Below are 27624 nucleotides of genomic sequence, written 5' to 3' on the forward strand. Positions count from 1 at the left end.
TTTGTCTTGACAATGTCAAGCTTATATTTTCTTTTATTGCTTGTGTTTCTAGTGTTTTCTCATGAAGGAGTACTATATATTTTTAACAGCTTTATTGAGGTTTAATTGACATAGAGTAAACTTCACATATTAAAAGTGTGTACATTGACAAGTTTTGACATGTACATACACCTGTCCAAGTCTTTGGCCCACATTTTATTTGGGATATTTGTTTTTTTCATTGTTGCATTTTGAAAGTTCTTTGTATACAAATCCTCTCGTTATAAATATTTCCTCTCATCTCTGGCTTGTCTTTTTCATTCTGAGAACAGTGTCTTTCAAAGGGCATAAGTGCTTAATTTTGAAAAAGTTCAATTGTTATTGATTTTTCTTTAATGGATTGTGATTTTTAGTGTCATATCTAAGAAATTTTTACCTAATTCAGTCACAAAGATTGCCTCCTATGCTTTCCCCTCGAATATTTATAGTTCCGCATTTTACTTGTAGATCTGTGATCCATTTTGAGATAATAATTCCATATGGTGCAAGATATGGACCCAAGTTCATTTTTCGGTAAATTGTTGCAGCACCATTTGTTGAAAAAACTTCCTTTTTCCATGCAATTGCCTTTCTTTGCTAATACGCACTTAACTATATGTGTGTTGGTGAGTATATTTTTTCGCTCTCTGTTCTTTTCCAATGATCTTTTGTCCATCTTTGCAGCAGTACTACATACTTTAATTACTGTTGGTTTATAGTGAATAGTGAATTCAGATAGTTTAAGTCCTCAAGCTTTATTCTTTTTTACCAACATCATTTTGGCCATTCTAGATCCTTGGTATTTTCTATGAATTTTAGGATCAGTTCATCAATTTTTGGAAGAAAATAAAAAAGTCTCCTGAGATTTTGATTGATATTACATTGACTCTGTAAGTCAGTGTGGGGATAATAATTGGCATCTTAACAATATCGAATCTTCTGCCCTATATCGAGTCTTCTGCCCATGACCACTGTGTGTTTGTGTGTGTGTGTGTGTCCTTTTATTTTATTTAGGTCTTTAATTTCAGCATTGTGTTACAGTTTTCATTGTACAGGTCTTGTGCATCTTTTGTCAGATACCCAAGTATTGCATTTTTTTTATTGTTTTTGTCACTCGTAGATTTTTGTTGAAATTGCTGATTGTTGTTTGCTAACATATAGAAATACAGTTGACTTTTGTATACTGGTCTTGTATTCTGCCATCTAGCTCTATGTGCTTATTAGTTCTGGTAGGTTTTTTGTATAGGATTTTCTAAATAGGTGGTCAGATAATTTATGAATAAAGACAGTTTTTCTTCTTCATTTCTAATCTTATTGCCTTTTCTTTGTTTTTCTTGCCGTTTGCAATGTCTAGAACCTGTAATACAATGTTGAATTGATGTGGTGAGAGCAGACATCCTTGTCTTGGAGGAACAATGATCTTAGGAGGACAACATTCAGTCTTCACTAGTAGTATGATGTTCAGTGTACATTTTCTGTGAATACCCTGTAGCACGTTGAGAAAGTTCCTTCTAGTCCTAGTTTGCTGAGAGTTTGGATCAGGAGAGGATATTGGATTTTGTCAAATATTTTTCTACCTTTATTGAGGTGATCATATGGTTTTCCTTTTTTAGTTTCTCTAGTGAATTAAACTGATTTATTTTAAAATGTTAAAGCAACTTTGCATTCCTGCAGTAAACCCAAATTGATGATTATTTTTTATTTTTTTATTGCATCTGTAGTCTTCACTTTTGAGGTACTTATTAGTTCACTGAAACATGTCCATATCAGAATCCTGTTTTATCTTTGCATGGTTCTCTGGTTATCGTGAAGCAGAGACATGAATGAGTTTGAATGAACACTGTACCGTGCAAAGCAAGATCGGACTATACTGTTGGATTTGACATTCTAGAATATTGTTAAAAATTTTTGCATCTGTGTTCATGAAGAATATTGGTCTGTAGTTTTATCTTTGTCTAATTTGAGGTGTAATGTGGCTTCATAGAATGAGTTGAGAAACACATCTCTCTCATCTGTTTTCTAAAGAGTTTTTGTAAATTGATTATTTCTTCTATAAATATATTTGGTGGAATTCATCAGTGAAGCCATCTGGACTTGGAGTTTTTCAGGTTCTTTTAGAAGGCTTAAAACTACAATTTGAGTTTCTTTATCTTCTGAATGAGCTTTGGTTGTTTGTGATTTCCAAGGAGTTTGTTCATCTAACTTGTCAATTTTATTGGCCCAAAATTTTTCATAACATTACTTTATTACCCTTTTAATATCAGTAAAATCTGTTGTGATGTTACCTGTCTCATTCCTGTTATTTGTACTTTGTGTCTTCTCTCTTTTTAAATTTTTTAAATGGCCGTTCTGGTTGGAAGTTCATCAGTTTTAAAATTGTTCTTCCCAAGAAAGACCTGACTTTTGGTTTTGTTGATTTTTCTCTATTTGCTGTTTTCTACTTCATTGCTTTCCTCTATGGTATTATTTCCTTTCTTCTGCTTATTTTAAATTTTATTTGCTCTTATATTTCCAGTTTCTTAAGGAAGGAACTGAGATCATCAATTTGAGATCTTTCCTCTTTTCTAATAGTGTTTAGCACTATAAATTTCCCTCTAAGTATTGCTTTAGTGACATACTACAAATCTTGATATGCTATGTTTTTATTTTCATTCAGTTCAAAGTACTTTGTGATTTCCCTTCTGATTTCTTTTTTTCCTCATAGTTTATTTAGTGGTGTTTAATTTCTAAATATCTGGAGATTTTCCAGGTATCTTTTATTGATTTTTTTCCCAGCTTTGTGAGATATAATTGGCATATAGTGACATTGTGTAAGTTTAAGGTGTACGATATTATTTGATGTATGTACTCGTATATATTGCAAAATGTTTACTACATTAAGGTAGTTAACATCTTTTATCTCACATAATTGCTATTTTCTTATTATTATGGTTAAAAACATTAAAGCTCTACTCTCATAGCAGCTTTCAAGTATAGAGTACCGTATTGTTAACTGTAGTCACCATTTCTGTACATTGGATCATCTGAACTTAATCATCTTATAACTGAAAGTTTGTGCCCTTTGACCGACATCTCGCCATTTCCGCCACCCCTCAGCCACTGGCAATCACCATTCCACTCTCTATTTCTGTAATTTCAATGTTTTTAGATTCCACATACAAGCAGTATCATACAGTACTTGACTTTCTGTGTCTAATTTATTTCACTTAACATAATGTCCTCTGGGTTCATTCAGGTTGTCACGAATGGCAAGATTTTCTTATTTTTTTAAGGCTGAATATTCCATTGTATATATACACCACATTTTCTTTATTCATTCATCCATTGATGGACACTTAGATTGTTTCTATATCTTGACTATTGTGAATATTGTATGAGAGTTCAGATATCTCTTTGAGATCTTGATTATCTTGATTTCATGTCTTTTCAATATATACCCAAAAGTGGAATTGCTGTATTATATGGTAGTTCAATTTTTAGTTTTTTGAGGAAACCTTACGTTTTACATCTGCCTATGTCATTAACACCACACTGTGTTGTTTAATTATCAGTTATCTTTAAAGAGATTTAAATAACAAGAAAATCTTTTCTATTTGCCTACATATTTCACATTTTCACTGCTCTTCATTCCTTTGTGTAAATACAGATACTCATCTGGTGTTGTTTCCATCTGTCTGGTGGACTTCCTTTAACAATTCTTATAGTGCATAAGAAAAATATTGACATAAATGAGTATATAAGTATTATTAACCTTTTAGTGAAAGAAACCATAAATTTTAAAGACAATAAAAGATTGGGGTGAAATGTTTGTGACATATCAGAGTAATAATAATAGCACATATGATAATAACAGCAGATATTGAAAGTGTGTGGTGCTATGTACTGGGTGCTCTGTTAAATCATTTACCATGTATTTTCTCATTTAATCCTTACAGCAGCCACTTGAGATAATGTACTGTTTTGTTTTGTTTAATTTTTATTGGAGTATAGTTTCTGTACAATGTTGTGTAAGTTTCTGCTATACAGTGAAGTGAATCAGTTATACATATACATATATCCCCTCTTTTTTATATTTCTTTCCCATTTAGGTCACCACAGAGTATTAAGTAGAGTTGCCTGTGCTATACAGTAGGTTCTCATTAGTTATCTATTTTATACACAGTAGTATATATGTCAATCTCAATCTCCCAATTCACCCCACCTTCTTTTCCCCATCTTGGTATCCATAAGTTTGTTCTCTACATCTGTATCTCTATTTCTATACTGTTTTTATACTCATTTTACAAATTCAAATGTGAGAATAACAGGTAGGGGCTAATGTCCTTAACAATCAGAGATCTAAAAACCAGTAATTAAAAAAATTTAAGTGCCAATTCTTAGAAAAAATATGAATAGCTGATAAACATAAAAGTAATACTCAGCTTCACTCATAATCAGGAGAATGAGATAATTTTTAAGCTACCCAATTGGCAAAAATAAAAGCAATGTTACTAAAATTGGCAAGATATGAAGAAGGATATATATGTGTACACTACTAGAGGTATAAATTGGTACATTTTTTTACAAGGCCATTTAGCTTTACCTATTGAAGTTTAAAATATGCATATCCTTTGACCAGATGACTTCATTTGGAAATCCATTATACAAATTCTCAAGGAAAAATAATGTGTGTGTGTGTGTGTGTAAGGGGAAACAATTGAAGACAATTGATTATCAATAGCAGAGTGTTAAAACAGATGATGGCTTAGCTGTATAACGGAGTAAGCATTGAAAACAATGAGCATGTGGGGAAACAGGCAATTTGATGGGCTGCTGCTGGGGGATATAAATTGGTACAGCTTCTCTGGAGGGGAGTTGGCAAAATAGATATCAAAAGTCCTCATTCAGATTGTATCCCTTTTCCCCATGTGTGTGCTATATTATTGAGGGGAAAGAAGTTGCTGAATCATATGCATAGTAGAACCCAATTGGGTTTGTTTGTTTGTTTGTTTTTGAAGAATTGTACTCAAATATTTGTATGTTCCAGAAGACAGTTTGGAAAGATGCACACCAAATTAACAGTGATTATCCCCGGAAAGGAAGTATTTCAGCTTTTTAAATGTCCCTATTACTTGAGTTTTATAACTTTTGTAATCGTTTTGAAAAAAAAAATTTTTTAAAGCTATATTGGTTGTAATTGGCAAAAACAAAAAGCAGTTTACTCAAAAGAAGCAAGATTGTTTCTCCCCAAGGGTTTCCAAACCAAATGAATCAGAATTCTTTCTTCCTGGACTTAAATGGAGTTTTATTTTTATAAATAAGATGTTGGACTCTACCTGTAGGGCTCAGTAGAGCTTAAAAGAACTGAAATTTTACAGACCCCATCCCATGTTCCAGAGTACAAGACCAACCTGTTTAGTGAGCATTCAGACAAGAACCGTGGTGCGTGGCATTTATAATCTTTACACACTCATATCAAAAATTAAAATGACATATTAAATGATGCAACTGCAGTTAGAGTTTTTGTTGTAGGTTACATAGTATATTTGAAATTGTGGCCAGTTATGATACAATAATGAAATCCTTGCATCCCAATTTTAAAAAGGGAAACCAGTGACAAACAGTCACTCAGAATGTTGCCAGTGTGATACATTGGTTATAGAAAATTGTAGAAAGGCTGCCGTGGGAATTCCCTGGCAGTCCAGTGGTTAAGACTCAGTGCTTTCACTAATTGATGAGTTTAGTAAAGTAGCAGGATACAAAATTAATGCACAGAAATCTCTTGCATTCCTATACACTAACAACGGAAGAGCAGAAAGAAATTAAGGAAATTCTCCCATTCACCATTGCAACAAAAAGAATAAAATACCTAGGAATAAACCTGCCTAAGGAGGCAAAAGATCTGTATGCAGAAAGCTTTAAGACATTGCTGAAAGAAATCAAAGACGACACAAACAGATGGAGGGACATATCATGTTCCTGGATTGGAAGAATCAACATAGTGAAAATGACTGTACTACCCAAAGCAATTTACAGATTCAGTACAATCCCGATCAAATGACCAATGGCATTTTTAAAAGAACTAGAGCAAGAAATCCTACGATTTGTTGCATGGAAATACAAAAGACCCCGAATAGCCAAAGCAATCTTGAGAAGGAAAAATGGAGTTGGTGGAATCAGGCTTCCTGACTTCAAACTATACTACAAGGCCATAGTGATGAAGACAGTATGGTACTGGCACAAAAACAGAAAGGAAGATCAATGGAATAGAATAGAGAACTCAGAAGTAAGCCCAAATACATATGGGCACCTTATCTTTGACAAAGGAGGCACGAATATACAATGGAAAAAAGACAGCCTCTTCAATAAGTGGTGCTGGGAAGATTGGACAGCAACATGTAAAAGAATAAAATTAGAACACTTCCTAACACCATACACAAAAATAAACTCAAAATGGATTAAAGACCTACATGTAAGGCCAGACACTATAAAACTCCTGGAGGAAAACATAGGCAGAACACTCTATGACATCCATCAAAGCAACATCCTTTTTGACCCACCTCCTAGAATCATGGAAATAAAATCAAGAATAAACACATGGGACCTCATGAAACTTAAAAGCTTTTGCACAGCAAAAGAAACCATAAACAAGACTAAAAGGCAACCCTCAGAATGGGAAAAAATAGTTGCCTACGAAACAACGGACAAAGGATTAACCTCCAAAATATACAAGCAGCTCATGAAGCTTAATACCAAAAAAGCAAATAACCCAATCCACAAATGGGCAGAAGACCTAAATAGACATTTCTCCAAAGAAGACATACAGATGGCCAACAAACACATGAAAAGATGCTCAACATCACTCATCATCAGAGAAATGCAAGTCAAAGCCACAATGAGGTATCACCTCACACCGATCAGAATGGCCATCATCACAAAATCTGGAAACAACAAATGTTGGAGAGGGTGTGGAGAAAAGGGAACGCTCCTGCACTGTTGGTGGGACTGTAAGTTGGTACAGCCACTATGGAAAACAATTTGGAGGTTCCTTAAAAAACTACAAATAGAACTACCATAGGAACCAGTAATCCCACTCCTGGGCATATACCCAAAGAAAACCACAATCCCAAAAGAAACATGTACCATAATGTTTATTGCAGCACTATTTACAATAGCCAGGACATGGAAGCAACCTAAATGCCCATCAACAAATGAATGGATACAGAAGATGTGGCATATATATACAATGGACTATTACTCAGGTATAAAAAGGGATGAGATGGAGCTATATGTAATGAGGTGGATAGACCTAGAGTCTGTCATACAGAGTGAAGTAAGTCAGAAAGAGAAAGACAAATATTGTATGCTAACTCACATATACGGAATCTAAAAATGGTACTGATGAACTCAGTGACAAGAACAAGGACGCAGTTGCAGAGAATGGACTGGAGAACTCAAGGTTTGGGAGGGGGCAGGGGGTGAAGGGGAAGCTGAGACAAAGCGAGAGAGTAGCACAGACATATATATACTACCAACTGTAAAGTAGATAGCCAGTGGGAAGTTGTTGTATAACAAAGGGAGTTCAACCCGAGGATGGAAGATGCCTTAGAGGACTGGGGCAGGGAGGATGGGGGGGGACTCGAGGGAGGGTGGGGAGGGAGTCGAGGGAGGGAGGAAATACGGGGATATGTGTATAAAAACAGATGATTGAACTTGGTATACCCCCAAAAAAAATAATAAATAAATAAATCAAATTAATTTAAAAAAAAAAAAAAAGACTCAGTGCTTTCACTGCCAAGGGCCCTGGTTGGGGAAACTAAGATCTCACAAGTTACACTGCATAGCCAAAAAAAAAAAACAAAAACAAAAAAAGGCTGCATTTATCACTGGTTCTCATGTTTTGATATAATCTAATAACAAAATAGTGTTCTTCATTTCTGTGAAATATCTAGTAAAATTGTTTAGCTAAAAAGGTAGGATAGGTAAATTACCTGGAAAAAGTTTTACAAATTAGAATTTTATTATTTTTTTTGTTTGTTTAGTTTTTATTTCATAATCATAAAGTTTTCAATTCAGCTAAACTTGGAGGGGAATAAGGAAAATATGGAACCCAAAGAACTGCAGTGAGAGGACAAAGATTATAGGATATTTCAAGCAGATGGGGGTGAAGGGGTGCTCTCCTGAGCTACAGAAGGAGTGGTCTGGTGGTTAAGATAAAACAAACACAAGTCAAATTTATTAGATTTGTCCACAGTCAGCAATCGTGATCTTCTTGCTGGTCTTGCCATTCCTGGACCCAAAGTGCTCCATGGCTTCCACAATATTCATGCCCTCTTTCACCTTGCCAAAGACCACATGCTTGCCATCCAACCACTCAGTCTTGGCGGTGCAGATGAAAAACTGGGAACTGTTTGTGTTGGGGCCAGCATTTGCCATGGACAAGATGCCAGGACCTGTATACTTCAGGAGGAAATTCTCATCATCAAATTTCTCCCCATAGATGGACCCCGCCACCAGTGCCATTATGGTGTGTGAAGTCACCACCCTGGCACATAAATCCTGGAATTATTGTGTGAAAGCAGAAACCTTTATAACCAAAGCCTTTCTCCCCAGTGCTCAGAGCACGGAAGTTTTCTGCTGTCTTTGGAACTTTGTCTGCAAACAGCTCGAAGGAGATGTGGCCCAAGGGCTCACTGTCGACCGCGATGTCGAACATGGTGGGGTTGACCATGGCTAGACTGCGCGGGAGGCTCCAGGGTGGCAGCGTCTGCAAGGCCACAAATTAGAATTTTAAAATCAGTTATTAGACAGGAGGCAAAGGAGAAATTATTCCTTCTAGTGGAAGAACACTGTTATATGTTTGGTCTTGATCAAAGCCACCTCAAAGTTTTCTATGTAAATGTTATAATCTGGGAGTTTAAACTATATGTGTTGGAATTTTTTATCTAGAAAAATAGCGTGAAGCCAATCTTATATTAAGTACATCAAGGAAATTGAATATATTGCATATGTATCCTTACTCAATTGAACACTGAACAATTTACCTTTCTTATAATAGAACTTTTTTTCTTTTCCAAATTGCCCAGACCCAAAGTAATACCCAAAATAATATTTTCATATGGAAAAAAAGAAATCGGTCTTTATACTTTTATTTAAAATAATTATTAGAGAAAATTGAGCAGTAATAAAATTGAAGCCTTTTACCTTATTATTTTCTCTGTAACATAGAGGGACATGAAGGAATGTAAATATTAGAAAATGCCTATAAATAGGAGCCATTACATAAAATCACACCATTTACAAAAGTTATTTCTATATTTAAAGAAAATATTTTTACGTGGCCTGGTGTGGCACTACATAAGAGTGGTGATAATATAAACACTTTTTCTAAGATCTAACTGGATGACAGGAATTGTTCTAAGTACTTTGCACTTGGTATTTCATTTCTTTTTTTACAACAATTCTATAAGTACTCTTTAATTTTTTAGCATTTTTTTAAGAGTTATTTTATTATTTATTTATTTTATTTGTTTATTGGCTGTGTTGGGTCTTTGTTGCTGTGCATGGGCTTTCTCTAGTTGTGGCGAGCATAGGCTACTCCTCGTTATGGTACAAGAGTTCCTCATCGTGGTGGCTTCTCTTGTTGTGGAGCACGGGCTCTAGGCATGTGGGCTTCAGTAGTTGCGGCACGTGGGCTCTAGAGTGCAGGCTCAGTAGTAGTGGCACGCAGGCTTGGTTGCTCTGCAGCATGTGGGATCTTCCCAGACAAGGGCTCGAACCCGTGTCCCCTGCATTAGCGGGCCAATTTTTAACCAGTGAGCCACCAGGGAAGCCTATAAGTATTCTTATTACCCAGTTTGCAAATAAGGTTCTGAGTCTTCAGGAGGTTAAATAACTTGTTTAAGGTCCCATAACTGCTAAATGACAGATCCAGAATTTTAATCCAGGTAATGTGGTTCCAAAATCTAAACTCATTTGCCTATAGAGTAGGATTCAAAAGGGAGGACTTCATAGCTATGCAAAGTACAACACTTCTTTCTTTTTTCTTTTTTTTTTATTAATGTATCTGAGAGATGGTTAGCAATATCTACCCTGCTGTCCATCTGGGAAGCTGAAATTGTATCATTGTAGATTTACTGCTTTGGGTTTACAAAATTTGTGAATGTCAGGAATCTCCAGTTAAAATGCAGATATTCACCTGAGGAGTTATACACATCTAAAGGGATGATGACAGTGTCCAGGAACTCAGTAATGAAACACAGGTCCGATGGCTGTATAACAACGGCAAGGGAGGGCAGAGAGGTGGAGCTGGAAACCACAAGAGGAGAAGCCAACAACCAGCTACTCTCAGGATTTTTGCCAAAGGCTGAAAAAAGAAAATCACCAACAATTTAAGTTTTTTATGACGCAGGACAATAATTAGTAACATGTAGGGATTTTTTCATATTACTTCAGTGTGTACCATTTACCATCGTCTCTTTGATTCTAGGAAATACGGCACAGCTGATGATATTCAGCATTGGTATGTTATATTAATTAAATGCCTTTCTTTTGTCTCACAGCAATCAGCAGGCCTTTTTACTGGAGAATGTCCCTTGTAATAACGCAAGCTGTGAGGGGGCGCATCGTATGTTTAAAGTCTACTGGGAGCTGATGGACCTAAACCAAATCCGAAATGCGGTGGTTGCCACCTTCTTTGACATTTACGAAGATGTGAGTTCAGAGCTCTTCTGCGTGTTTGGAATCTAATTGCCATCCACCTTATCTCACTTTCGCTTCACCCTATTTGACCAGAAAATGTAGATGAGATAATGAAAGCAAATGAGTTAATTAAAGATAGCCCCTTTTAATGTTAAATGACAGAGGGAACAAATTTATTGACACCACTGGCTCATCAGTACAGTGAAGTATGAAAACGCCTCTATCTCATTTTATGCTTGTTTAGATTAAACCACTAGGGAGTCATGCTCATGACAATTATGCACTTGCAGGAATAAAGAACAGCCAACAGATAACAGATAACTGCCCTTAAACCGGCACAGGATCACAGAAGAATGGGTTTCCATGTGTACTCTCTCTTAACTTTGTAAACTAGAGGTGGCGGCTGTGGCCACAGATTCTTGTGACTGTCTTCAGCTGCCAAGTAGCCTGGGAAAGGCATTCAGGGTCCTGGTTTTCTTCTTTCTAATGTCAAAAGCCAGTTTATCACTCAGAAAAATAATAAATTCTGATTAAAATGTGTTAAATTCCAGAGTTAATGTCACAGTATACCCTTGTAAAATTACTTGATTATTTTAAAAAGTTAAATCTCCATCAGGACATTTATATCCAACCCTAACCCTGGTTGGTTTGTTGTTGTTTTTTTTGATAAGAGGCTGATTTTCAATTATATGAATTATCCGAGACCTGTTTTCCTCTGCCTCGCTGCTACCGAATCTTGTGTTATTTCAAGCAATTTCCAAGCATAAAAGTAATTGGTAAAAATATCACAAGAAAGAAAATCGAGAATTAACTAAAAATCAATTTTTAATTTCTGTACATAAAAAAATCATAAATGAAATTTAAAATTGTGTTTAAATCTGGGAAATAAATTAGCTATGAAAGAATTAAGTAATTAACATTCTTAACATAGAAAGGGTTTATTCAGACTGATGCAAGTCACCAAAAACTCCCACTGGAAAAACAGAACATAATTAAGTCAATGTACAGAAAAAAACACAAGTAGCTAACATATGAAAGGATACGATAAATGATCAACCTCATTGAGTCAGCAGAATGGAAATTTAAATGAGCACACCTTTTTTTTACCCCCAGTAAAATTAGCAAAGCTTCCCGCTTTTTTAGGAAAAAAAAATAATGGGAGCCTGAGCAGATAAAAAGGTACCTTCTTTCTCTGATGATTGGAAACACTTTGGTAGTCCAAAGCACAGGCCTTTAAAAATTCATGCAGGTATAACTGGAATGAAATACAAACTATTAACAGTTATCTTCAGAGATTAAAATTATAGGTGTTTTTCATATTATTTATATTTTAATATTCAAGGTTTTAATTTTTAATAGTATTTTTATTTTAAACATCAAATTGAACAAATGCGGTTTATATTTACATGATAAACATATCATGCATTTTCATCATTTTTTTCAGACAGTCCAGTAGTTTGTTCTTACCATTTTGTTTATGTTTTTTTCCAGGGAATCTTGGACATTATAGTACTAAGCAAAGGATATACGAAGAATGATTTTGCCATCCATACACTAAAAAATAACTTTGAAGCAGATGCTTATTTTGTTAAAGTCATTGGTGAGTATTTGTTTTATATGTTTTATATGTTTTATTATTGTTATTTAATTTTGTATTCTGTCAACGCGCATTTTCCAAAAAAAAAAAACATGCTCCTGCATAATTTATGTACAACTCTCCAAAGCAGACGATCAACTTCTATACGACAGTACCACCCTGTTCAGATTTTGCCAGCTGTCCCAACTATGGCTCTTTTTCCTTCTGACCCAGAAGTCTGTCTAGGAATACCTACTGTCACATCTCCAATCTGGAGCAGTTCCTTTTCATGTCCTTATCAATTTTTAAGGATACAAGTGTTACATTCTATAGGATAATCCTGTTTCTTCTTTACCTAGCTCAGGATACACATGCTTTACAGAAACTCCACTATGTGGAACTTAGTGGAACCAATGCTGTGCCCTCTCAGTGCATCAAATCAGGAAGCACATGATGTTGACCTGTCCTACCACCATGATGATAACCTTGATCATCTGGTCATCTTGATGACTACTAGGTTTCCCCACCTTAAATTCACTGTTTCCCCTTTTGTAATTGATTAGTATTTTGTAGAGAGGTATTCTGATATTACTTTAATATACATTTCCGTATCAAATTTCTATCTACCAGCCTTAGAGTCCATTGACAACTCTTGCCTGAATCAACCATCTATTTGATAGGTGTCAGAGTGATTCTGTTTCCAACACTCCTGCATTTTTTAGTTGGCATTCTACTCTAAGGAAGATCTTTCGCTTATCTCATTTATTAGTATAGATCTGTGTGTTTGTATTTTATTCAGTAAATAAAATCATTTCTTTTAAGGTTAAAATTGTTCCCAGTGGGGGCAGTAAGAGCTCCTTCGGGCTGGCTCCTTTATCTTTTTGACATGTGCTCTGGCAAAACAAAATATTCCAGTTTCATCTTTTACCTGGTTCCTTTTAGTAGAGGATGGTATTTAAAAACCCAGTTCTGGGTGCTCAGTGTACCGGTTGCTACTGGGCTGTTATTTCTTCCAGGTTCTCTCAATGGACAGAGCTAAGAAATACAGGTAATGTGTCACACACACACAACACACAAATATACATACCTATAACTATTTTATATGTATTGTTTAACAATGAGTTTATACCATTACTTCCATTTCTAATCCAACACAACATTTCAAGGGTTCTTTCTAATCTTTTCTGCTTGTAGACATCTTCTCTAACTCCCATTTTCCTCAATATAGTTACTTGTTTGTTCATTATTACCTGTTCCCAACCGCGCAAACTATCTGCCATCTCCTCCACCTAACACTTGTGTTCATCATAGAGATCCTGTACATGTTTTGTTAAGTGTATGCCTAAGTATTTTATTTTTTTGACGTGATTTTAAATGGTATTGTGTTTTTAAGTTGTTTCCACATGTTTGTTTTTAGTGTGTAGAAATACAATTGATTTTTGTGTGTTGATCTTGTATACTGCAACCTTGCTCAACCCACTTATTAGTTCCAGGAAGTTTTTTTTAGATTCCATGAGATTTTCTGCATAGAAAATCATGTCATCTGCAAAGAGGGACAGTTTTATTTCTTCCTTTCCACTCTGTGCCCTTTTTTTTTTTTTTTTTTTTTTCTTTTTCTTATTCTGGGTAGAATTTCCATTACTATTGATATGTTGAATAAGATTGGTGAGAATGGACATCCTTGCCTTGTTTCTGATTTTAGGGAGAAAGCATTCCATCTTTCACCATTAAGAATGATATTAGCTTTTTGGAGATGCTCTGTATTGTGTTAAGGAAGTTTCCCCTATTTCTGCTTTGCTGAGAGTTTTATCATGAATTGGTGTTGAAAGGTAACTGTTTTTGTGTCACTGTTATTATAGTTGACATCAAGACAGCCATATCAGTTCATTTGTGAATGAAATGACACAGTATTTTGTATAAATATTTATTACAGTTTTGAAATGGTCATAAATAGCTAAACACAGAAAAGCAACAGAGTAATGAATGTGTTGAGAGATTTGAGAAATGAAAATCACAGAAAATGTAATTTTCTTTTCTAACCAGCAAATTCACTCTTATTTGAATGCACTAAGAGTAACTCCGCATCTTCATCACTACTGCAGCCACAGAATACTGGTAGTATGAGTCTAACCATTTCTGTAGTTTTTATCCATGTGACTCTTTCCTATTCTTTACGATTTTGATGGGGGTATTACTTGGCTATTTCAGAGCTGCTCAGGAAAAAGTAAGCTTCTTTAAAGAACTAAGTAAGGATACCACAAACTACTTGAAAATGAAATGATGTGTCTGAGGTTTTTCTTTAATCCAGGGAAGTAGGAAATGGAGCATAGATGAAGCGACTTTGGCCATGTGTCGTTGACAGTTGAAGTTGTGTGGAGTATGAGTAGGCTTCCTGATACTATTCTTTCTAATTTTGTTTATGTTTGAAAAATTACATGTAAAAAATTTTTAAAAACCCAAGGGTCTCTTAGAGTCTGTGGCCTGTAACTTCCTAGCCTAAGTCCAGGATGGGTGTCACTGGGTAGCACTGCCATCACCTTAACAGTATCCTGGGGAAAATTTTCCCCACACATTTCCAGAGGCAGCCAATTTGGTGTAGGAGGTTTTAATTTTCGAAAACAAGACAACTTTACACTTAAGGATATTAACATAAATATTAATAACATACTTTGCAGAAAGGTCATGGGAAATGAGATACTAATTTAGAGCAATCATTTGTAAAAATAACCTTCTGGTTGTCTTGGGATGCTCTTCCACTCTTTCCTTTGATTGTTAGTTGTTTTCCTTACGCAAATAGTTACTAGTATATAATTACCCTTTCAAAGCCATCTACAATGTCCAGAGTTGATTTTGCCTAAAGTAATTATTATTCTAATGCTCAAACCGGCCTATGTTAAATGTCACAATATCTCAGTTAAGGAAATTTGGGGACTTAAGCTTATATACATGGCTAAGAAAAGGTAAAACTATCATTTTGCATGTGCCCTCACTGATTCCCACGAAACCACAGATGCACAGAATGCTCCTCAGACGGGACTCTGTGTGTTGCTTAATTGGAGGGCTTCCCTAGCTCCACTGAATCAGAACTAGCTCCTAGCTCTGTTTTTGTCTTATTCCTGTCAGCTACATTTAGAGGTTCTGCATCCTGATTCTACTAGTACTTAGCACAAATTTCTAACTTTCCTTGGATTTTTAAAATTGTAACAGTATCTTCACCTTTCACTTCCCAAATAAGATGAGACCTTTCAAAAGCTTTTATTCCTCTGCCTTCTTCCAGATTTTGTTGAAATAATGTGGAAGTGTATTTCTGGATGATTGATTTGGGTTTATCTTTTGTGCCTTCTACTTTCTAAATCCTTAAGTTACAACCATGTTATCAATGATTATTTAAACTTAAGTTTTACTAGCTTTATTGCCACCACTTACTTGTATACCACATGATATTTGCTTTGTATCCATGTGTCTTAAACAAAAACTAAAGACATTTTCCAAGAATGAATGTGAATAGTCAGTCACCCATAATCCAGGCAAGGATTTTTCATTTTAAATGCTACTAAAACCATTATACAGTATTGACCTTTATAGCTTTGACTTTATTCTACTCATCCTTCTCCCACCCTGCACATTGGTTTGATGTTACAGTATTTATGCACAATTATTGCAGTTTTTTGGTTTTGGCATTTGTGTAAAGTAGCTAATGTAAACTGAATCACAAAGCTAGAAGCCAAGGTTTTATACTTTAAATATCTTTAAGAATACATGGGCTATAGTGTATAATGTGGTTTCGTATGAAATGTTAAGATCCTAAGCATTGTCATTTTAAAGAAAACTTATGAACTGCACATCCCATTAGTCATTAGTCATATGTTTTGAACCAATTTAATCTAATAACCAGTAACTCACATAGTTCATTAAGTGGTTTAATTGCAGCCTGTGAGTCGGCTGTCTTAAATTTCATTAATCACTGTTTAAAACTTTGGTTTTTAAAGTCTAGGGGTATTAGAAGTTACTTTTTAGAGCAATTTATTTAAAAGGGCATTATAAAATGCTATAAGAAATCTATATAGACTTTTATAATATGGTTACAAATACTAATAAATTGCAAAAGTTATTGAAATGGTTAAAATCTTTAAACTTCTAAAACTTAGACTGGATCAGCCAAGATCACCTACTTAGTAGGAAAACATTTATTGACACTTGAAATGGGAAACACAGAGATACTTAAAAACCAAACAGTTAAAAATAGTTTTTGCCCTCAGGCAGCTCACAATGGCAAAAAATACAAATAGTAAGAGGCTGAAATTATATACCAGTATCTGTCCTGTTAAATTTCTCTTTCCCATAATGGGCCCTTTATGTGTTTCAGCACTTCCCAGTTTTTGTTGTAGTTGCTTAAGAAAAATGTTTTACTGCACTTATAGTCCTATGCTTATTATAATTGTCCCACTTCTAGGAAGTAAGTTTTTGCTGTAATAATAAATTCTTCTTTGGAGCATTTAGGATTTTTTTTTTCCCTAACTAAAGCACAAAGGATAGAATTTTTATTTTGATGTCACTAGGTAAATTACATTCTTGCACTGATTTAATAGACTACTGGTACTGTTTACTTGTTCATAAGCTTGAGTTTATGGAGTCTTAAAATAGTAATTTCAGGGTGGCATTTGTAAAAGCACGTTTCTTTTTTGATTATGTAAGAATTTAAGGCATTATTCCTTTTATATTTGTAAATTTTTGATTTGGTATTTGTTTTGTTTTCTCATTGCAAAAATAAGGCAGCCCATTGTAAAACATATGGCAAGTCTGGAAGCGTATTTTTAAAAAGATGTGCTCTTTGCCACTTATTAGATATAACTACTGTGAACACTGAGCATACTACTGGTTCCTAAAGTTTCGAAAGGCACTGCAGCAATGAAAGCTGATACTTTTGAATCCTGGAATCCAGAATTATAGAATCCATAATTTATTTTAAAAGACAAACAAGAGTAGCTAATATTTATTGTTTATCATGTGCCAGGTCCTCTGCCAAGTGTTTTGCATGGGTTTTCTCATTTAATAGTACCTATATGTGATAATTTTTAAACGCAAATACGTGAGAAGTGTAACTTTTAAAAATAGTATAATCTTACATATGGTGTAAGGAGAAAGAGAAAGCAGAAAAATTAGCTTACAAAATAAGTTATACTCCTGGTTCTGCTCCTCATTTCTGACTTTAGAGAGCATGTATCATCCATAATCCAGCCTCATTGATTCCGACTCTACCTATTCAAAGCTCTTAATTTTCTAGATAGTTTTGTTATATGTGAGCAAACTTACACAAAGAGCCCTTTAAAACTAGACCACTTCCCTCTATGCTAGGTCAGAGTGTTAAGCACCTAAAACTACCCAAAGCAGGATCGATCCCAGTTTGAAAGTTTTTGTAAACCTTATAAATTATTTTATCTTGCCACATTATTTTAAAGATTTTTCTGACTGTATAACAGAGAAAGGTGAAGTGGTTTGCTCAGGCCCATACTTTGCATTGGCTCACACAGCAAGAGATGGCCCTGCTTAATGCAGTACCCTATATTGTATGAATAGGATGCCTGAAAGGAGCTGAACTTGTGGTTTTTAGCCAGTGTTGGTATCAGATAGTCACTTTGGGATTTATTCTTGGTCAATGACACATAGACTTTAGTATGATTAAATCTGATATGAACAGAAACTGACAACATCGAAAGTCCTATTAATAACAGAAGATGAACTACTAACACATATATGAAATGTATGCTATATTGTGTTTCTTAGAAGCATTTAATTCGGTTCTTCCTTTCCTTTTGAAGAAGTTACATCTGATTTTAATATGTTTAAACGTTAAAGCTATTTTTAAATCATACTATGAACGTGTCACATTAATATACTGCCAAATATGGGGAGAGAAATGAGTATAAAAATTTCCCTTATGTAGCCTGTACATTTGAAGAAACCTAAAACTTTTCAGACTTTTTTTAAATTTTATTAATTCAAGGGGAAAAGATAGTAAGTCATATGTATGTGAGTAGGTGTGTTCCTTTTTTTCTGATGGTGAAACTAAAGGGTGGGTCACAGAGGGATTTAGAGATAAAGCCAAAGCTAAAAGTAAAATTTCACTCTTCTATAGCATTCCTTAACAAAGGAGTAAAGTTACTGAAAGTAGCCAAAGACATCCTTTTTCTGCCTTATGTCAAACATACATAGCTAGTACAGCCCAGAAACCGTGCAGTCTGAGTCTGCCTTTCCTGCTGCAGTAGCCATGTAGATGTCACTGGAAAAAAGGTCAGGTTGTTGTGTAGGTGAAATAATAATTTCAGGCTAAGAAGAAGTTAACCTTTATTTGGGAGTTCTGAATTCCTAATTAAACAGTATTATCAACCAGAATATTAATTAAGCTCAATGATTAGTGTCATTCTTGCTTGAGTGTGTAGTTGCAAAACCCAAAGAAATGCATATTCTATTTGTATTATGTAGACAACTCTTTTTATAAGACGTGTGTACAGACACACCTCAGAGATACCGTGGATTTTGTTCCAGACCACTGCAATAAGTGAATATCACAGTAATGTGAGTCACACGAATTTTTTGGTTTCCCAGTGCAAATAAAAGTTATGTCTGCATTATGCTTTACTCTATTGTGTTCACTACCACTATGTCTTTAAAAAATTGTAATTGTAATTAAAAAATATGTTATTGCTAAAGAATGCTAAGCGTCATCTGAGCTTTTCGCAAGTCATAGCAGTAACATCAGAGATCACTGATCACAGATCACCATAACAAATATAATAATAATGCAAAAGTTTGAAATATTGTGAGAATTTCCAAAATGTGACACAGACATAAAGTGAGCAAATGCTGGTAGAAAAATGACGCCGATAGATTTGCTTAACACAAAGTTACCACAAATCTTCAATTTGTAAAACAAACACAGTAACTGAGATGTATAATAATGGAAAGTGCAGTAAAACAAGGTATACCTGTATAATATATATGACATTACATGTATGATATGTACATATGTATGATACATTTAAATCTTATCATTTTGATCCTATTATACACTCTAGTGTGAAACCTCAAATTTAATAGAGGAAGTCTTGTAAAAAAACAAGATAGATACAGGAACCTAATTTTTAGCTTGCTATATACAAAACGAAAGAGACTATTATGTAATTTGGAGTAAATACTCTCGACTGTGCTAAACAAAACAGAGATTTTATCTTGTACAGAAAAGAAAATAATCCAATGGTTCATTGATTTCCCATCTTCTATAAACGTAGTATAATGTGTTTTTTAAATGAGTTAGTGTCTGGTGGTCACATGGTCTTTCAAAAGAGTGCCATTCCTTTTGTGACCTTGAGTAATGTACTGGCCCAAGCTCCAATTTCTGCTTCTGGAAAAAAAAAAGGGGGGGGGGGTGGGGGAGGAGGGTAATTAGATTTACCTCACAGCCTTGCTGCACAGATTAAGGAAGACCATGTATGAAAGCAAATTCATGTTCAGAGTTTGGCACTTACCAAAACATCAGTGAATGTTTGCTTAAAAAATGCTTGATAACCTTTCTGGAGGATAGTTTCACTATACATGCCAAAAGCTTTAAGATTAAACCCAGAAATAATTATATTCTATGAATGTATCCCAAGGAAATTATCAGAGATGTGCCAAAGATTTGTGTATAATGCACTATGTCTATAAAGGTGATCTTCCCAGTGGTGTTTTTAAGAGGAAAAAAGTTTGGATTATAGCGTAGGGCAGAACCTAAGTATCCTAATGAGGAGAATGATGTGTATACCTATATGTATATATCCATCTACACATACAATGGGATACCATACAATTATGTGGAAGAAATATATTTAACGATATGGGGAAAATTTGGGTTACATTAACAAAAAAAAGTTTACAAAATTGTATTTAGCATGATTTCATTTATGTAAAAAAAAATTTTCTTTTAGGTATTTGTATGTTAGTCTACTCAGACTGCCATAACAAAGTACCACAAGCTGGGCAGCTTAAACAACAGAAATTTATTTCTCACAGTTCCAGAGGCTGGGAATTCCAAGATCAAGGTGCCAGCAAGGTAGATTTCATCTTGAGGCCTGTTCTCTTGGCTTGTAGGCCCCCACCATCTTGCTCTGTGCTCACATGACCTCTTCTTTGTGCCTGTAGCAGGGAGAGAGCAAGAGAGCAAGCCTTCTCATGCCTCTTCTTATAAGGATACTAATGCTGTCAGGTCAGACTCCACCCTATGACGTCATTTAACCTTAATTTCTTCCTTAGAGACCCCATCTCCAAATACAGTCACATTGGGGACTAGAACTTCAGTTTATGAACTTTGAGGGGGCGGGGTATACAAACATTTAATCCATAACAGTGTAATACCTTACAACAAGTTGGTAACAATATCTAGATGGTTGGGTGAAAGTGATTTTTATTTAATTCTTTTTACTTCCCTATATTTTTTAATTTTTTCTACAATAACATATACTCAAAATGTTCACAAATATATATAGTAAATGACTGGTAGATTAGTGGGTCATTTTTTGTTCTAAGGGTCAGCCTTTTGTTCTATTCAGGCCTTCAACTAGTTGAATGAGGCCCACACACATTATGAAGACCAATCTGTTTTACTCAGCTTATTGATTAAATGTTAATCTTATCCAAAAACACCCTCACAGAAACACCTAGAATTTGGGTCAGGGGTGGGAATGGGGCAAGATAGCTAAGGGGCACAGGGTTTCTTTATTGTGGTGATGAAAATTGTGTTGTTGGTTGCACAATTCTGAGAACTTACTAAAAACCATTGCATAGGACACCTTTTTAAATGGGTGAATGCTATGGTGTGTGAATTATATCTCAATAAAGTTGCTACAAAAATGTGTGTGTGAAGGGAGTTTTGGAAATACTGTAGATCTGTTTATTAGCACTTACATCAATCACCATATCCAGTATATTCTCCCACATTGCACATTATTGTCTTTGCTTTTGACTACTACTTAGTTTTTCTCAGTGATGATCGATCCATTTATGTAGCAAGCATTTATTGCTATCAGTAGGAATCTCTGTACGTGGAAGAGGAAGATGTATGCATGTAAAATAGGTAAAGGACAGTGAAAAGAACTTTATACTCAAATGTCGAATGGAATTATATGTGCAATAAGATTATTAAGATCAAAGAAGGCTTCTGTGAAGATGAAAGGTGAGAACCTAGATCCTTGAAAGATGGTTAAGATTTGGACAAACCAAAATGAGTAGAGGTATAACAGTCCAGGAGAGGGTGGCCATGATCATAGTAATAAGAATGAACAGATAGTAAGAAGTAAAAACTCTCATCTTCTTGTACTGTGTTGAAGATTAATAAGAGAGAATATTGATAGTATTCATTGATAAATGGGCATCTGTGGCAAAGAAAAGATTTTTGTCAGTGACCCAATAACTGCAGATACTTACTGAATTAGTCAGGATTCTCCAGAGAAACAGCGCCAATAGAATATAGCAAAAGAGAGAGACAGAGAGAGAGAGAAAGGAATTATTATTACAAGGAATTAATTCATGCAGTTATGGAAGCTGGCAAGTCCAAAATCTGCAGAGCCAGTGTCCCAGTCTGAGTCAAAAGGCCAGCAGGCAGATGTAGAACCAGGAAGAACTAATGTGTAGCACGTCATGCAGGAAAAGCTGATGTTCTCTAGTTTGAAGGCCATTCTTACGCAGGAAAGGGTCAGCCTTTTGTTCTATTCAGGCCTTCAACTAGTTGAATGAGGCCCACACACATTATGAAGACCAATCTGTTTTACTCAGCTTATTGATTAAATGTTAATCTTATCCAAAAACACCCTCACAGAAACACCTAGAATAATATCTGACCAAATATCTGGGCACCTCATTACCCAATCTGGTTGACACATGAAATTAACCATCACACTTACTATTTACTCTCTTCATCAAAGAGAGTCTATGATCAAATTTGTAGATTAAGAAGATGAATTTTGCAGCAGTGTTCAGAGGACAAAAAATTGATGTTCATCAAAAAAAAAAAAAAATAGATGTTCTGACCCAAGAGGTCAGGCTGAGGGTAACCACTTTGGAACATAGTCATCCAGGTATGAGCTGATAAGACAGTAGAAAGAAAGTTGTAGCAATGGGTGTAAATAAGGTAAAAGTGTATAGCGTGGTGAGATTTTACACACGTATACTCCCTTGTACCCACACTCCTATCAAGATAAAATATTTCCAATACCCCAGAAAGGTCCCTCATATTCCCTGCAAAAGTGTAACCACTATTCTGATCTCTGTCATATATTAGTTTTTCCCTTTGGTAAAAATGTAATCATACACTGTGTACTCTTTGTATCTGACTTCTTTGGTTCAATATTATGTCTATGAAATTCATCCAAAACATACATTTGTAAATAGAATCTTACTGAACATATTTGCCTTTGTCAGATTTCTTTTTTGCCTTGTCAAGAGAGTATAAACACCCTTTCATGTCAGCACTTAACGTCTCTCTCATTCTTTAAGAGCTCCATATCATTCCATAATACTGTAGATGTTCCATAATTTATTTAGCATTTTCTCCCTTAGTGGACACATAGGTAGTTTCCAGTATTTCACAGACATGAAATTGATGAGTTGAGGGGCTGTGTTTTTAGTATTAATAGATAATGCCAAATTACCTTTCCCAACAATCATATACATTTATATCCCACCAGCATGACACTGTCCAGTTTACAACATATTCATCTGAGAGCTCTAAATTTTTATTTCACTAATAAATTTGTTTTTAAAATAAGTAATGCATGCAAATGGTGAAAAAAATACAAAAGAGTATAATAGTGAAAAGTAAGTCCCTTTTCACCCCTATTTCCCAGTGGTCCAATTCTTTTCTCCAGAAGCAACCTCTTCTTTGTGTCTATCCAAGATATTTTGTGCACACACAAGCTCATATGTTTATAGCTTTTATTTTATGTAAATGGTAGTTCTAGACGTTGCTTCCTCCACTTAACACTATATCTTGGAGATTATACCATAACAATATAATCGAGGGCTACCTCATTATTTTAACTGCTGAGTAGTACCATGTAGTATGGATACAACATAATTTAATGAGTTTCTTATTGATAGATACCAGGTTATTTTCAGTTTCTTGTTATTATAATTAATGCCACAGTAAATATCCTGTAGAATAAATTCCTAAAAATGGAATTTCTGAAAAATAATATATGTACACTTTTTACATAAGCTCTGTTGAAATATAGAAAAGTGTACATAAGTACACAGGTCTGTAAATTTTGACAAAGTAAATGCACACATGTAAATAAACTCAGATCAAGAGAAACATGATACCAGCAACCAGAAGCTTCCTCATGCCCACCCTTTTCATTACTAACCCGGTTCACGTACAGGTTACCACTAATTTAATTTCCAGCACCTTAGGTTAATTCTGCCTGGTTTTAAAATTTATAAGTATTTTTTATTTTAACAGATGTCCCTTCATAGAAATTGTATCAGTTTGCACTTCTACTTACAGTATAGGAGAATGTACATTTCCTAACACCTTCACCAACCCAATGGATTATTAAAATTTTTGCGTTTTACCAGATATAAAGTGAAAAGTATTGTCTTTATTTTTTTTGAAAAGTATTGTCTTAATTTGCATTTTTCTTGTCTTGAGTAAAGTTCAGCATCTTTCCATATGTTCCAGATCCATTTGTATTTTTATTTCTATGAATGGTCCTTGTCCTTTTTCATTTTCTTATTGATTTATAAATGTGTCATATTATATATTAGGGAAATTAATCCTTTGTGATATATGTAAATATTTAAATATTTATTTATATGTAAATCCTTTGTAAATATTCTTCAGAGTTTGTCATTGATCTTAGATTTTGTTTTTCCTACAGACATTTTTATTGGTCTTTTTCCTGACTAGTGAGATTGAGTGTCTTTCTTCCTGGTTTTTGGATTATTTGTACTTTCAATTCTGGATATTGCTTCTTAATATCCTTTGTTTTTGTTGGATTATCATCTTCTATCCCATGTCTAGAAACTCCTTGTATATTGGCAATAGTACCTCTTTGTATTTTTTTTTTAGAATTCATGGCCCCTTGTCATTAGTTTTTTTTAATTTTATGGTATCTTTATTTTGTAACAGCTGTATTGAGATGTAATTTACATACCATTACCATTCACCCATTTCAAATATACGATTCAGTGGCTTTCAGCGTATTTACAGAATTGTGCCAACATCACCACAATCAACTGTGGAACATTTTCATCACCACAGAAGAAACCCTGCACCATTTTTTTTTCACTTTTTATTTTATATTGGAGTATGGTTGATTAACAATGTTGTGATAGTTTCAGGTGTACAGCAAGATGATTCAGTTATACATATACTTGTATCTATTCTTTTTCAAATTCTTTTCCCATTTAGGTTGTTACATAATATTGAGCAGAATTCCCTATGTTACACAGTAGGTCCTTGTTGGTTATCCATTTTAAATATAGCAGTGTGTACATGTCAATCCCACACTCCCTAAATGTCCCTTCCCGCCACCCTTCCTGTGTAACCATTAGTTCCTTTTCTAAGTCTGTGAGTCTGTTTCTGTTTTGTAAGTAAGTTCATTTGTATCATTTCTTTTAGATTCTGCAAATAAGCGATATATGATATTTCTTCCTCTGACTTCACTGAGTATAACAAAAACTAAAATAGAGCTACCATATGATCCTGAAACCCTGTACCCTTTAGCTTCCACCCTCAACCCCCCATCCCAGCCCTAGGCAACCACGACTTTCTGTATCCATAGTTTGTCCATCCTGGATATTTCATGTAAATGGAATCATATAACATGTGGTCTTTTGTGTCTGACATCTTTCACTTAGCATAATGTTTTCAAGATCCATCCATGTTGTAGCATGCATCAGTACTTTATTCCTTTTCATTGTCAAATATCCCACACTATGAATATACCACATTTTGTTTATCTATCAGTTGATGGACATTTGGATAGTTTCCACTTTTTGGCTATCATGAATAATAATGTTTGGAACATTCATTTACAAGTTTTTGTGTGGACATATGTTTTAATTCCTGTTTTTTTCAAGCTCATTATTGGTATATAATTGCTTTACACTGGTCTACCAGTTTTTGCTGTACAACAAAGTGAATCAGCTGTATTTATACATATATTCCCATATCCCTTCTCTCCCACAGCCTTTCCACCCTGCTTATCCCAGCCCTCTAAGTCATCACCCATCATTGAGTTGATCTCCCTATGTTATGCAGCAGCTTTCCACTAGCTCTCTCTTTTACATTTGGTAGTGTATCTTGATATATAACTAAGAATGGAATTGCTAGGTTAAATGGGAACTCTTTGTTTATCTTTTTAAGGAATTGCGGACTGTTTTCCAAAGCAGCTGGACCATTTTACATCCCCAGAAATGTATTGAGGGTCCAGTTTCTCCACATCTTCACTCAAATTTGTTTTTATCTGACTTTTTGATTATACCCATCCTAATGGGTATGAAATGGTATCTCATTGTGGGTTTGTTTTGATTTTTTACAGTCTTAACCATTTGCATGTGTGGTATTAAAAAAACAAACAAAAAATATAACATAAAATTTACTGTCTTAATCCTTTTTAAGTGTACAGTTCAGTAGTGTTAAGTATATTCATATTGTTGTGAAACAGATCTCCATAACTTTTTCATCTTGCAAATCTAAAACTCTATGTCCATTTAATAACTGCCTCTTTTCCCCTCCCCTCAACCCCTGGTAACCACCATTCTACTTTGTTCTCTGAATTTGACAAGTTTAGATACCTCATGTAAGTGATAGCATACAGTATTTGACTTTTTATGACTGGCTTGCTTAGCATAATGTCCTCAAAGTTCATCCATGTTGTAACATGTGACAGGATTTCTTCCCTTTTTAAAGTTGAATAATATTCCATTGTGAGTGTATACCACGTTTTGTTTATTCATTCATCTGCCAGTGGACATTCATTTGGGTTGCATCCACCTCTTGGATATTGTGAATTGTGTACATTTCATTGTGGTTTTGGTTTGCATTTCCCTGATCACTAATGATGCTGAGCATCTTTTCTTGAGCTTTTTATATCTGTATATCATCTTTGGAGGAATGCCTATTCAGATCCTTTGCCCATTTTTTAATTGGGTTGTCTTTTTTATTATTGAAGTGTAAGAGTTCTTTATATTAGTTGTGTCTTTTCCAAATGTAATTTTCATGTTATGAATCAAAGCCTAACTTTATTTTCCTCCAAGTAGCCAATTATCCAGTACCATTTATTGAGTAATCCATCTTTTCCCTCCTTTAACAAATATTTATTGAGCAAATACATTTGGCTAGACCATAAAAAAATGATAAAAATTATGCAGAGTATACATACTGGTACAAAGACAGACTTTTGACTAAATTATGTACTATTTAGCAAGATAATATTTTAATGAAGGTTTAGGAAAATCATTTGGGGACAAGTGAAAAAGAAATACCAAGTCTGCCTAGAGTTGAGCGAAGAGGAACAAAGGAGAGAGAGAAGTAAAGTCATGGAGTGTTTGAGGATAAAAGAGTGATAACGAGGCACTGTGCTGGGATAAGGAACTTAAACGTTGAAAACTGATTTGCTAGTATGAAACATTTATTTCACTGTTTCCTCAGGTTGTATTTAATATAAACCTACTATAGTAAATAAACAAGTATCTTCTTTTGTGATGAAATAGGTCATGTTCATTTCTTGATGCCTTTGCACTTTATATACTCTGCCTATGTATAATATTTGTATTAGAATGATTGTCATTTCACATTTGTATAATATAAATATAAGGAACCATTTTCCATGGATATATTTGAACTAACCAGTAACCACAATTATTATCGATACAGTTCATGCTTACTGAGCAGTATTATCAGCTGTCTTCCTTTAATTTATAACATATAGAATATTTAATAGCACATAAAATCTGCCTTCTTACAAAGAAATTACTTCACATGAGGTGGTAGTAGTATAGTTGTGTTTCAAAGCTCATGTTAGTTATAGAAAGAGTGTTCAAATATCCTAATCTTTTCTTTTTTGGTAATTATAGAATAAATGTGTCATTAAATTATTTTTGTATATTAGTTGTAGATCCATCAATTATTTTATAGTTATGTTCTCCATAAAAGTTATCAAGGGTGCCCATACTCTTTGACCCAGAAAATTTGACTAGATAAATAGAAATAGTCTAGTTTGAGATATGAAGAGTTAAATGTTCTGTTTGTTTTTTTCAATTTAAACTTTAATTGGCTTGCATTTGGCATTTCTGTGTCAGATTCTGAGCCATCC

The 27624-nt window shown here is 34.5% G+C and overlaps 1 protein-coding gene and 1 pseudogene across 3 annotated transcripts in view; one reads left to right on the forward strand and one right to left on the reverse strand.

Annotated features, from left to right (window-relative positions):
- Positions 1-27624, forward strand: part of ITFG1 (integrin alpha FG-GAP repeat containing 1) — a 307662-nt gene that overhangs the window by 203362 nt on the left and 76676 nt on the right. For all 3 annotated transcript variants that reach the window (XR_009049769.1, XM_057713043.1, XM_057713042.1), the window contains exons 11-12: positions 10560-10710; positions 12190-12298. Coding sequence is in view for 2 of the 3 variants with exons in the window: in XM_057713043.1 (XP_057569026.1) it covers positions 10560-10710; positions 12190-12298 (260 nt within the window). In the remaining variant the exon portion in view is untranslated. The remainder of the gene's footprint in view (positions 1-10559; positions 10711-12189; positions 12299-27624) is intronic.
- LOC130839143 (peptidyl-prolyl cis-trans isomerase A-like) lies at positions 8159-8728 on the reverse strand (annotated as a pseudogene).

This window comes from Hippopotamus amphibius, chromosome 16, assembly GCF_030028045.1.
Source record: "Hippopotamus amphibius kiboko isolate mHipAmp2 chromosome 16, mHipAmp2.hap2, whole genome shotgun sequence".
Taxonomy (NCBI): domain Eukaryota; kingdom Metazoa; phylum Chordata; class Mammalia; order Artiodactyla; family Hippopotamidae; genus Hippopotamus; species Hippopotamus amphibius.